Consider the following 12,929-nt stretch of genomic DNA (forward strand, 5'->3'; position numbering starts at 1 on the left):
TCCCTCTCTCAAAAATAAATAAAACATTAAAAAAAAATCATGTATCAACAAGACAAATCATCAGGCATGGTTTTAATAATGTAAAACTCTCCAATTTTTACAATTTATTTGGAGAGAAAGAGTGTGTGTGCATGCGAGGGCAGGAGGGGCGGAGAGAGAGAGGGAGAGAGAGAATCCCAAGCAGGCTCCATACTGTCAGCGTGGAGCCCGACTTGGGGCTCGAACCCACGAACCGCGAGCTCATGACCTGAGCCGAGACCAGGAGTCAGACGCTCAACTGACTGAGCCCTCCCAGGCACCCCCAGACTCTCCACTTGTTATTTAAATATTTTTGTCGAAACACTCCTGGACACTCAAGCTAGAAAACAGAGCACCCCAGAATGCCAAATCCAGGAGGGATCTGAGAAGCTTCCAGTGCAATCTTCTCCTCTGACAGACGAGGCCTGAGGACTTGGGGGCGGACTCTTCACGGAGGCCCTCTTAGCGGATCTTCCGGGTTACCCCGGCTGCTGTAAAGAGACGTGGAAACAGGGACAGCTCCGCTCCCCTGAGGAGCATGGCCTGGGACCTGCCACCCTTCCCAGAGCCCCTCGGTGAGCACCACCCCCACAGCCCCCAGCTGTGCTCAACCAGGCCTGGAACAGGAAGTGCCCGGAACCTTCCCTGACGTTGCCATGGCGCCCACGACCCGGAAACCAAGGGCAAGCTCTCCCCGCCAAAGCACCTTGGCCCCTAAGAAGAGAAGGGTGAGCCCCAGATGTCATGAGCGCTCTCGGGATTCAGAGTCGGAAGGTGAACGGCCCGCAGCAAGCTCGTAGTTCAGAGACGCGTGCAGCGAGAGTGTCTCTGTTCCACAAGCTTCTCCGGTAAACACACCCGTGGCGGCGAGGGGGCTTGAGAGCAGTAAGTATGGCTGGTGCTCTTCCATCCCCGTTAAAGAAGGAGGGGGTCCCTAGTGACCGGCACTGCCCGGGCTTGGTAGGGAGGGGCTTCGGGGGCTCCAGGCTGGGAGGCAGGAAGGCCTGGAAGCCGAGGGACCAGCACAAATAGCAAATTCTGTGACCAGCCTACTTACAGACCTCCTTCGGTTCCTATCCCTTAGTTAAGGGCGAAGAACTGTGGGTTCTCTCCCGTTTGGCCTTATTGGAGCCACGTTGCCAGCACAACAGCAGAACTTTGTCAGTCTCCCGGCGGCCTTTAACAAGTCCGAGATTCTTTCTTGATTTGCTGAATAACCCACCCTCCAAGTTTCCCCATGATTACTCTTGTGGCAGAATACAGAATCTCTGGGCTAATCTCCTGTTTAGAAGAGACCCTTGGGAAAGTTCTTGAAAATGGAAACCTCACCTCTTTTGTCTCCCAGGTGTTTCTTCCCCCCCACCCCCCACACGCCCGAGGGTCATTGCCACTACCGCTCATGACAATGCTGAATCCGGTGAGTAGACGAATTTCCCAAGGGGGCAGGCGGTGGGGAGCAGCGGAGGCATCTGCTCACGGCTGTGCCGCCAACGTTGCCACAAGGGGATGGGTCGCGCCACCGAGGACCCCCAGCTTTACCGGCTGACCCCGCTGTCAGAGCAGGCCCGCTGCCCGAGCCGGCCACTGTTCCCGTCTGACGCTGCACGGGACTGCCTCTAGGTCCCCACTCCACCCTTTCCCATCGCCCACCATTTCCAGGCACTAGAGCGTACTTCCCAAACTTCATCTGACCGTGTTAACTTCATCACCGTCACCGTCATCATAGGAAAACCAAGAGACTCAAAGGTTAAATGACTTGCCTTAAGGGCCATACAACCCGCTAGTGGCGATACCAAGATTTGACCTTAAATTCTCCATCCCATGGCCCCTGGTCTCCCCACCCCCCACCCTGCTGGTGACTGGCGTGGCTTAGGAACAACTGTATCCATTCCTGGGGGGGGTCCCTCGTGGTCCACTTTTCCTGGCGAGGTTTCTTTGAGCCACCACGTCTAAGGTTATATTCCAAATATTCTACTGCTCCCCTAAGGAAACTGCTGAAAGGGTCGCTCAGTCAGTTAAGCGTCCGACTTCGGTTCAGGTCACGATCTCATGGTTCGTGAGTTCAAGCCCCACATCGGGCTCTGTGCTGGCAGCTCAGAGCCTGGAGCCTGCTTCGGATTCTGTCTCTCTCTCTCTCTCTCTCTCTCTCTCTCAAAAATGAATAAACATTAAAAAAAAATTCTTTTAAATAAAGGAAACTGCTGAAGCCCTAGGACCTCAAGGAAATGTCTCAGTAAAAGTCTCTTCCCAGTGGCCCAGCCGTCCATTCCTGAGCACACACCCAAAAGAATTGAAAACAGGTGTTAAAACGGAAACTTGCACACAAATGGTCACAGCAGCATCGTTCACAGTCACCAAAAGGGGGAAACAACTCAAGTGCCCATCAGGTGACGAATGGATAAACACAATGCAGTCTCTACGTACGACGGAATATTATTCCCATTCAGGGAGTGAAATTCTGACACCTGCTACAGCAGGGATCGACACTGAAAACACTACGAAAGAAGCCAAGCCCAAAAGCCCACATAGTGTATGATTCCACTTATGTAAATATTCAGAATAGCGGATCCACAGAAGCAGAAAGCAGATGAAGGGTTGCCAGCAGCTGGGGGAGGGGAAGTAGGAGTGACGGCTTAGTGGGTACGAGATTTCCTTTTGGGGGAATGCACGTGTTCTGAACTGGATAGCAGGGGGGACCGCGTGGCCTCGTAAACGGACCAACTGCTACCGAGGTGTATGCCATAAAATGGGGAAGGTTCTGTTTTGTGTATTTTGCCACAATAAAAAGCAGTCCCTACCTAGGATCCCCTCAGTTTGTTAACCTCTCAGAACCCCGCGTGAGGATGAGCATTTAAGGAAGTTTCTGGACGCATCATCCTGTCCTTGCTTGCGGGTTCTTCAGAGCTGCCTGCAAAGAAAGCATCTCTCTCCCCGTTGCCTCTGGCACCTTCTGGCCTAGATTCTAAAATTCCAAATTACTTGGTACCTGGAAATCCTCTGTCTCCTGAATGCGATGCTTGCCTGGAGAGGATGGCTCCTGGCCACGTTTGAAAGTTGACCAGTGTCTTCACATGTGTCTTGATTTCCCTTCTGCTGCACAATTTGGAAAACCTGGCGCGTGGGTGAGGTTAAAAAAGGATTTTCTCCCTTCCTTTGCTTCCGACAGCAGCGCAGAGCTCGGCTGGAACGCCGGATGGTTGGCTCAACAAACCGGTGGCGTTTTCCCTCAAAGCCCTTCTCCGGGGACCTGCTGGGGCTTTCGCAGAGGTGCAAGGCTTTGAGCGTGGACCTTGATGAGGCGCTGAAGAACCCAGACAGGTAGGGAGATCGAAGGCCCATGGCCGGGAATGCCCTGTGGGGGAACTGTGTTTCTGAGAAGTGCCCCACAGGTGGATCGCTGGGTTATCTGGGCTGCCGTTGGGACCATCCTTCAGGACCGACTACTTCCTCGGAGGAGGTCCTTCGGTGTGACAAAAGCATGGAGAGAGACGGGCCTTTTTCTTTTTCTTTTCTAGACTTTTCTTTTATATTGGGAGCTTTGGACCCTAACAGGATTCTGTTGTGTTTATCAACGGGGCTGTTGACAAAGGAAACTTAGCTAGTCTTGGCTGCGGGTCTGACCCGAACTCGTGAATGGGCATTTCCACCGGGTCCTGGCTCCCCATGTGTGAGAAGGAGGCTCCTCCCTCGTTCCCAAGGTGTTCTCACAGCAGGCTCGGAGCATTACTTCTCCATGTGACAAGTTCTTTCCGGCCTGGCCTGGGACATGGAGCTGGACCCTACTGCAGGGGGAATACTTTGCTTCCCTGGTGCTTTGGACATAAGTGTGCCACTACCCTCCCTGGGCTGACAGTATCTGCCTTCTGAGCACACGGTCGAATCTTCCCGAGCGTGGCCTGTACCCCTGGGCGGCACCTGGCACAGAAGAGCTGTTGGTTCCACCTTCGCCGAGCGAGTGGCCAAATCCTCCCTTTCTAGACCCCCCGGCCAGCCCTGCTCCCCAGCCCCTCACAGGTGACTATACGTTACACACATTTGGATAAATCACATCCATCTGTGTTTGGTGCCTCGATTCTCTGATGACCCCGGCTTAGAAAAATCGAGTGCTCTGCGTTGCTGTGTTTGGCATTAGCCTTCAGCTATCTTGAACTTATTTTGTATTTATTTCATATTTTGTTTGGGTAGGCGTTTGAAGAAGTCTTAGAGTCACAGGCCCTTGTGTTCCTCAGTGCCAAGGCCAGGCTGGGGAAGCAGGCAGTGGAGCTGGGCCTGGGAATATAAGCAAAATGATCCTGGAAACCGACGAGGGCAGCCGGGCAGCAGGAGCAGAAGTCTCCAGAACTTGGTCTGTGCGATCGCTGAGCTGAGCTTCAGGTGGTGGCCTGAGAGGCAGGGCACAGAAGCCTGAGGGTGATGGCAGTTGCTGCTGGGTTTTAGGACTACGAGAAACAGCCTATCAGACAGGGTTAGAATTCCTTCTCTTCCATTTACTAAGCTGTGTGACCTTCAGCCAGTGGCTTAACCTCTCTGAACCTGTTTCCTCATCTGTGAAATGGTGACCACAGCATCTTCCTTGAAAAGTTATCTTGAGTGTTAAATCAGACAGTGCACTGAACAGGCCTAGCACGGTTCTAGCACGTGCTAGATGATCCATTAATGGAGTTTTATCTCGATAGCCCGAGCAACCGTTTTAGTTACTGGTCCTGGTGATTTCATTCTGGGGTGTGTCAGCCCTGTGCCCTGCCAGCCAGCAGCCCCATTTTTCATTCTGCCTTTTACCACCTTCCCCAAAGCAAGACACCATACCTACCACACACAAGCGACACGGCGGGCCTCTCTCCTTGGTGATGTGAGGAAGCCGTGGGTCCAGAGGCCAGCTGGGGCAAGGAGGCACTCCGGGAAGGCTCCTCACTCATGTACCCGGCGGTCAGCTGACCTAGGCTCAGCTCACATGGGCGGTCGGGCTCTTCTCCATGAGCCTCTCGACCTCCTCCAGAGAGACAGTGGACTCACCTGGGCGTGTTTTCGTGCTGGTGATGACAGAGGACAAGAGGCAAGCCCAGGTGCACAAGTGCTTTCCAGACCTTCAGCTACATCGCGTACACTAACACCAAGGCAAGACGCGTGGCCAGACTCAAAGTCAAGGGGCAGGACGTCAGGAGTTTTGCAAGTATTAAGCCAAAAGCCCTTTGAGTGGTTCATCGCAAGAAGTCCTTATGTCCATAAGATATATAGAGAATTTCCCCTTTTTCCTCTCTTATTTCTTCATCACGACTGGGGGAACTGAGTCCCCAGCCTAATGGCATGTCTCCAGAATTTCCATGTGCCACTTCATCCCGGGCTGTCTGGTCCCAAAGGGTGACGAGGACAACTCATGCCATTTATTCCATTAACTTTCCAATGGTCCTAAAATCAACCTAGCCCTTGAAATTTGCGGAACCCACAGGGTAAATGGTATACCTTGGCAAGCATCCATGACACCAGGCAAAGGCAATGTGGTTACCTCTGTTGTCTGGCTCAGCCGACGACAGTGATGTCTGTGAGAGTAGGTGAGCTCATGGGCATTGCCCACAGTTTCCAAAGTCCGTTGCCTCACTTTGAGATCACAGTCTGAACCCCTGACCTTGACCAGCGCTTCCCAGACGTGTGACCAAAGCCACCAGAAGGATCGAGGCTGGCTTGGGTCAGGTCCACTACTCCTGTTGGATAAATACCTCAAGCTCTCACTGCCTTCCTGGGGCTGAGTCACCGGAAGCCACCTTCCCCACTTGGAAAGGGCAGCATGTGGTCAATATTATTCTGGACACAGGCTCCCCCACCCAAGCCCCCTCCGTGAACCCTGGCCCACGAGGGTTCTTGGAACCATTGGAAAAACAGCATGGCAAAAGTGACACTGACCCTATGCGGTCATCAAGTGCCCTTTGGCTGGTTGGCCTTCTTAGCCATGCCGAGGAGCGTGGGCTTTCCCTGAGAGCCCTGGGGAGACACTGAAGGATTCTCGGTAGGAGACAGGCAAGAGCAGATGTGCGTTTCACGTGGTTCTCAGGCTGCAGCCTCAGCTCTACATACCCGAGGGGAGCTCCCTGGAGACTGGAGACTGGCGGGGATTACAGGGTGATAATCATGGCTTGGGCGAAACTCACAGCAATAAGGGGAAAGAGAGAGGGATGAATTCACAAGATATTTGTCAGATCTAGGCAAGTGATCAGATGTGACAACATTCAGTTACGCGGGCCTGGACAGCTGGAGGCTGGTGGTGCCATTTGCCAGGGAAGGAGCAGGGCTGGTTTGGTGTAAAACCTGAGTTTGGTTTTTGGACACATTGAGACTGGGGCATGCATGACCCCTAAACAGAAGTATTGGTATGTAACTTGGTAAGTTATTGGTAAGTGACTTCCCAGAAATGCCCAGAACCCTCCCTCCCTTTCTCTAGCAGATATTTGTTGAGTACCTACTCTATGCTACTGGACATTATTTTAGACCCTCAGCAAAAGAGGAGTCATGCAGGCAACCAGATATAACCTCAAATACCTTCGTGGTTAAAGCCTCCCCGCAAACCGAAAACAGGAATCGAAATTCGGAGCCAGCCATCAGACAAAGCTTATCGTTTGCCAAACCGGCAGTCAAATGGTGACCTAAGGAAACTCTCGAGGGGCAAGATATGATAAGACAGCTTAATAGGTGCTTTGAGGACACTCACACTAGAACGATATGTGTTGCAGCTGGAGAAAACCGTCAGTATTAACTCCAGAATTTTTTGTTTGCCTTTTCCCTTGAGGTTATGTGTTTCACAAATTCAGAAAATTTTCTCTGAGACCTTGAAGAACAAGCCTGTCCAAAGCAGGGAGGCAGGTGAGTGCTTGTCGCCAGTGGACTCCATCAGAATTCTGCTGCGCTCAGGGCCAAGTGGTTTCTACGGAAGGAAACCCGCTGATAGGCCGGGTTCCTGGTCTCTGAGTTTCAGTTTCTGCCCACTGCACACTGTCTAATGTCACATAGGCTCTGTAAATATTTGTCAAATGCGCCGTGAAATGATGCGTGAAACCAGGCTTGGCAAACATATTTTCATATGCTAATTGGTCACAGTCGAGACAGACATGCCGGTGTAAATAAATAGGCTTTGGATCGGTAGACTAAACAGAAACTCCATCAAGGATGGACAGTTCTTTCTTCTCTGTCCCTTTCAGCTCCAACCAGTCATGACCTGGACATCACATTTGCACGGGTCCAAGAGGACTTTTTCTGATTTAGAATCAAGAACCAGGCTAGGTCTGTCCAGCTGGGAAAAGGCTCACTGAGCCTCATCAGGCCTGGACAGGTCAGGTCCTTAAAGGAGTTTTTGGTTTTTTTTAGATAAAGCCCACCCCACACGAAAGCTGCCTGAGGTCAGAGCCAGACTCCTGCCCCAGGACAGGCCAAGCGATTTCTTCTCACCTCTGGGTTCTGGTTGACTTGAGGCCCTGAGGAGTAGTCTGGGGCCATCTCCTGGCTCAGAGAAAAGAGTTCTGGGGTGAAGTGTGATGCCTGCCAGGCGTGGGCCATCGTGAAAGCAAAAGTGGGTGTCCAGTGAGGGCACACGCTTTATCCACAAGTCTGCTCCTGCCTGAAATCACCCAAAACAGAGTAGGATTCTTTCTAGCCCGGCACCACCAGACCGTTTCCCAAGGTGACCCAAGATTTGAGATGCGAGCCCACATTCTGAACCGCAGCACAAAACAATACCATAAAGTTGGTGAGTGGCAATGTTAGTGACAGGAGAGGAAACAGGTGCCCAAGCTCACACAGTCAAAATAACGGCAAAGTCAAGAAACAAGTCGATGGGGGCTCATGGCCCTCGAGGTCCCGTCTAGACCTGAGCTTTCACCAGCTCTGTACTAACAGGAGTCCAGCCTGCAGAGGCCTCCTGCCCACAGCCTCTCATGCCTCACCTGGCCGGGTATCCTTGGGTCCTCCATCTGTCCTTCCATCAAGGTCTCTCTCTTTTTCAATTTTTTAATTTTTTTTTAATGTTTTGAAATGTTTATTTATTTTTGAGAGAGAGACAGTGCCAGCAGGAGAGGGGCAGGGAGAGAGGGAGATACAGAACCCGAAGCAGGCTCCAGGCTCTGAGCCGTCAGCACAGAGCCCGATGCAGGGTTCGAACTCATGTGCCGTGAGATCGTGACCTGAGCCGAAGTCGGACGCTCAACCGAGCCACCCAGGCGCCCCAAACCTTTCTCTTTTTAATCACCTATACTATAAGCATGAGATAAAGCCCCTTGCATAAAGCCCCCTACAGTTTGCAAAAGCCTCCTTTACCTTATAATCTTGTCCCACCCCTGTAGCGGGGTTTTCCTGTGGTCCCCATTCCAAGGGAGGCTTATGAGGACTCTGCCTCCTGGTGACGGGACTTTGAGCTGCACTTTGCTGTCGCCTTTCAAGTGGGTGAAAATTAAGCACCCATACCCAGTAGCTTCAACAGGGGACTGGGTAGTGAGATCGCTTCCCAGGGGATATTTGCCAATGTCAGGAGACATTTTGGGTTGTCACAACTTGGGGGGGGGGAGGGTGCTACTGGCACCCAGTGGGTAGAAGCCAGGGATGTTAAATAACCTACAGTGAACCAGACAGCCTCCCAGCAGAGAATTATCTGACCCCAAATATGATCAGTGCCAAGGGTGAGACATACCGTAATGGGAAGTTATGGGGAGGCCCCCAAGAATATCCCAGCCAGTGTCCCTTCCCCATGAAGCCTTTCCAATTCCCCAAGTAGAGGAAAGCACACGTCCCTCTGGAGTCCTACAGCTGTTGGTCAGCTGCTCTTAGCCACTTATCTCTTTCTGTGTTGCCTTGTAATTCTGCTTATTATATCCCCCTGGAGCAAGTGCCCCAAGGCCCACGCTGCCTTTTTGTTTTCTTCCTGGAGGGCCCAGCAAAGCCGCTGCCCATCTGCTCAGTGACTGTGACTGAATGGAAGGTGGGGGGATTGACACGTCTCTTGGTAGGGACGCCGTGGAAGCATTTACTCAGCACTGTGTTCTCTCCTCAGACGTGATTCTCGAATGTCTGGGCTCCAGATGGGAACTCCATCAGCCCCAGCTTTTCCAGTCCGAGACCTTGAGCAAGCTCTACCTGATGGCGCTGGCCCAGAGCACCAAGAGGCCCACAAAGGAACTGGAGAGTCTTCTGCAAGGTATTTTCTCCCTGGCACCCAGCACTGAGCCCCAAATGCCCTCTGGTCTGAGGCTCCCCAGCTTTGAGTTTGGTCATCTGTTTCGAGACCAAGGCCACTCTGGCAGGTAAGAGCAAGGCCCGTGGTGTGACCTCATCACAGGATTTAACCTCAGTCTCTGGCTATAAAATGGGAATAATAAATAGTTCTCACTATGTTCCTTTGAAGCCTAGAGAAGAAGGTAATACCTGTGAAATTCTAGAACAATGCCTGGCATATATTGGGCACTCAGTGAATGTCAGTTATTTTTCTCATAACAACCCAGTTCTGGCCAGCTGAGGTGGAGACTCTCCCTGCTTCTTTGAGAAGAACAAACAGTGGCGTGGAGTCTCCTGATGAGTTTTCTGGAAGGAAGGCATAGTTGTCACATCTGGCCCGATATGCTGGTTAGAGGTTTACATGTTGTACGTCGATGTTATGTTTCCTTTGCTTTCTCTTTTCCTAACTTCACATCATTCCATAACGTAGTCAGGCCATTTCTTTCTTTCTTTTTGTCCTTTTCAATCCTCGTAATTCCCAGGCTCCCCTTCTGTGTCCCCTAAGTCCTTCTCCAGATGCACTGCCTTCTTTGGGCGATAAAGTTTGGCATCGCTTCCGGACGACTCATAAGCAGGGACCATGGAAAAATTCAAGGTTTCCAAAGGCAGCCAGCATGCCAGTCGGGACAGGACTGCACTTCCAGGATGTGGCAGCAAAGTTCTGTTATTCTCCGGCCAGACAGGCTGGCTGAGCCCCCAGCTGCTGCCGCACCCTGAGCCTGGAGAGAGGGCCTGGCCAGGAGGCCTCTGACTCAGTCCTTCCTCGCAGAGCTGGGAGCTGAGAGCAGGCTGCGGCATTCCCCCAGGACGGTGACGTCCCTCACACACACTCACAATCCTCCCTACTCTTTCCAAGTGTCTGTCCCAGTGTCTTCGAGAAAGGGACTGCGTCCTCCTTCCGTGTCCCCTGTGTCCGAGTCAGAACACTCACGAGGCACCCGGGGACAGACCACGGAGACCCAGACATGAGTGCGTTGAAAAGCAAGAGAACGTGGGCGCCGGGGTGGCTCTGTCGGTTAAGTGTCCGACTTTCGCTCAGGTCATGATCTCATGGTCTGGGAGTTCAAACCCCGTGTGGGGCTCTGTGCTGACAGTGTGGAGCCTGCTTGGGATTCTCTCTCTCTCTCTCTCTCTCTCTCTGCCCCTCCCCTGCTTAGGCTCTTTCTCTAAAATAAATAAGCTTTAAAAAAAGAAAGAATTGGAAAGAGAAAATGGAATGACTGTTGATGCCGTGGTCTTTGATACGTCTAGAACGATCTCGCTGACAAGACTGGGCCCTGCAAAGACAAGCCCCCTGCTAGAGGCTGGGCCTGACTGGGGGGCGTCAGGGAAGGTGCAGAGATGAATGCCCACTGCCCGGACTGTCACAACTTTCCGGGGTCTCTTCCCAGGCACCAGCATGTGCACCAGGCCCTGGGGACCATGTTCACATGATGCTCAGTGGACACGGCTACCGGCCTTTGTGCACCTGGGAAAGCAGGACGCATCTCACAGTGCATGGCTGGTCTCATGACCCCTGCTTTGGGTTCCTGAGAACACCCGCACTGCATCCTGGAGTGGTGGGCTAGGGGGAGAGGCAGCCCCCCGCGAGCACCTCTGTACTGGCCAGACACAGCTGTCCTAGCTGCTCACTTTAAAAAAAAAAAATTTTTATTTAGAAAGAGAGCATGTGAGTGCAGAGCCTGATGCGGGGCTCAACCTCACGAACCACGAGATCACGACCCAAGCCAAAATCAAGAGTCAGACGTTTTAACCGACTGAGCCACCCAGGCGCCCCCAGCTGCCCATTTTTGTCCCACTGAGACTCCCGGATTAGCTGTGCTTTGGCAGGACGTGCTTCTTCTCTAGGAAGAACCCCAAGGAAGAAACAGTGCTCTTTTCCTGAAAAGGAACCACCTTGGTTTCAGAGAACCTCAGAAGCACACGATTCAGCTATTACTTTCCTATTCGATTTTGAGGTTCTACATAAAACAGAGGGAAAGTTGAAGTTCTGTCTTCCACTGACTCTGACCCAGCCAATGATATTCCTTTCTTCCTTCAACAAATGTCAAGTGCTTAACCCCTCCTAAGCATGGTCCTAGGAACTCTGTCAGGAGGTTGGGGGACAGACAAGCCAACCCAAAATGACGATAAAGCCCAATACATAGCATGACCCATGATGATACGAACTGCCACTTCCGGAGTGCCTCGTCGGTGCCCAGCACCCGTGCAGCCATCCCAGTCAGTGCCCCCAGTGGAGGTTGACAGAATGCAGCGTGCAGGCGAGAGGCGGTGCCGAAATCCTGGAGAAAAATGATTCAGAGAAGAGAACAAGGCTCAATAAATATTTGCCAAATGAGAGCCTGAACAGAGCCAGGTGCCGTGAGCGTGGTGAGGGGGCCTTGCACGTCTGAGGAAAATGGATCTTTAGTCTCCCTTTCTCTCCGCGGTCTTCGTAGTTGAACAGCGTGACATCCTTTTTTGGATCCTGACTCGTGTCATTTTTCATCACCTACAACCTTGAGCTCACTGGGCTTAGGATTCTGGGGATGGAATCCACTCATTTACTGGGGACCCGTGTGGGCAAGACTGTGTCGGTCCCGGGGATGGAGTGGCGAGTAAACCGTCCGGTGTGCCGGCCCCACGGGTGAAAAACCAGCAGGCACGTGACATAATCGCAGGTGGTGGTAACAGTGAGTCTAGGAGGAAAAGTAAAGCCAGTTTGGGGGGAAGGTGAGGGTGGGGTGCTACGTTACATATGGAGGCAGGAGGGTGCCTGATGGGGAAGGGATGGAGCCCCGCGACTCTTCTGTGGAACAAGCCACAAAGAGGCAGGTTTGGGGTCCACTGAGCCGGAGACTGGTCGTCTTGGGGCCACTGGAGGGGCTTCAGCTTGGTACCTAGGGTGTGGGATGCCGCTGGAGAGCTGAGAGCGGCGTGTGTTGTAACTCACGTCTTAGAATAAGTCTGAGCGGCTGGGGGAGGCTGGAAGTGAATCGGGCTGCCCCTCCCCTGCCTCCTGGAAGCCTTAGGTGGCAGGGGTCCTCTCTTTGGACACCCGTGGGGCAAAGCTTCAACAGCCACTGGGTGGGTGCCTGCTTCCCATGCTCATTCTTTAGCAGGGGGTCACTGTGATCCCATCTTGTGCCAGGTCTGGGCTGGGTGCTTGGGTGCAGAGATGACAGTGGCCCACCCCTTGCCCTCAAACTGCTCCCAGACTAAAGAGAGAAAGGGAGGAGGCAGGGAGAGAGAGTGAGCTCGGGAGGAGCTAGTAAAAAATAACTCGTGCAGTGAGAGCAACGGTCTCCCAGCTTTGACCGTCACAGTGGCTGTTTAAGAGCGGGGGGCAAGGTAGCCGACGAGTGCACGGGAACTCTGAACCATTTTTACAACTTCTTACACTTCTTCCACTATTTCTAAATAAATAATCACTTCAGAAATACATCTTCTAAACCAGCAAACAGAAACAAAACCTGGTGCGCTAAATGCCAAGGTCATGGTTGCAAAAGGGCCGTGGGACCTCCCCCTGTACCCGGCACAATTTGCTGCAGCTCTCAGGTCCCTACATCCCTCTTCTTTTTCCTTTACCAGCTCAGCTGCCTGGGAAGATCAAGGAAAGACCCCCCACGAAGAAGATGATCATTTCCTTGAAGATCAATGACCCCGTGGTCACTAAAGTTGGT

At 52.5% G+C, this 12,929-nt stretch overlaps 1 protein-coding gene across 2 annotated transcripts in view; it reads left to right on the top strand.

Moving 5' to 3' along the window:
* The first annotated feature begins 270 nt into the window (after window positions 1-270).
* BTBD16 (BTB domain containing 16) overlaps window positions 271-12,929 on the top strand; it is a 45,098-nt gene continuing 32,439 nt past the window's right edge. Inside the window, exons 1-6 of one of the 2 annotated variants that reach the window (XM_043597762.1) lie at window positions 271-903; window positions 1,364-1,435; window positions 3,185-3,336; window positions 6,797-6,870; window positions 9,047-9,190; window positions 12,838-12,927. In XM_043597762.1, the coding sequence (XP_043453697.1) occupies window positions 1,418-1,435; window positions 3,185-3,336; window positions 6,797-6,870; window positions 9,047-9,190; window positions 12,838-12,927 (478 nt within the window). In that variant the 5' untranslated portion in view covers window positions 271-903; window positions 1,364-1,417. The remainder of the gene's footprint in view (window positions 904-1,363; window positions 1,436-3,184; window positions 3,337-6,796; window positions 6,871-9,046; window positions 9,191-12,837; window positions 12,928-12,929) is intronic. The other variant, XM_043597763.1, reaches the window with a different exon arrangement.

The sequence above is a fragment of the Prionailurus bengalensis genome, chromosome D2 (assembly GCF_016509475.1).
Source record: "Prionailurus bengalensis isolate Pbe53 chromosome D2, Fcat_Pben_1.1_paternal_pri, whole genome shotgun sequence".
NCBI lineage: Eukaryota > Metazoa > Chordata > Mammalia > Carnivora > Felidae > Prionailurus > Prionailurus bengalensis.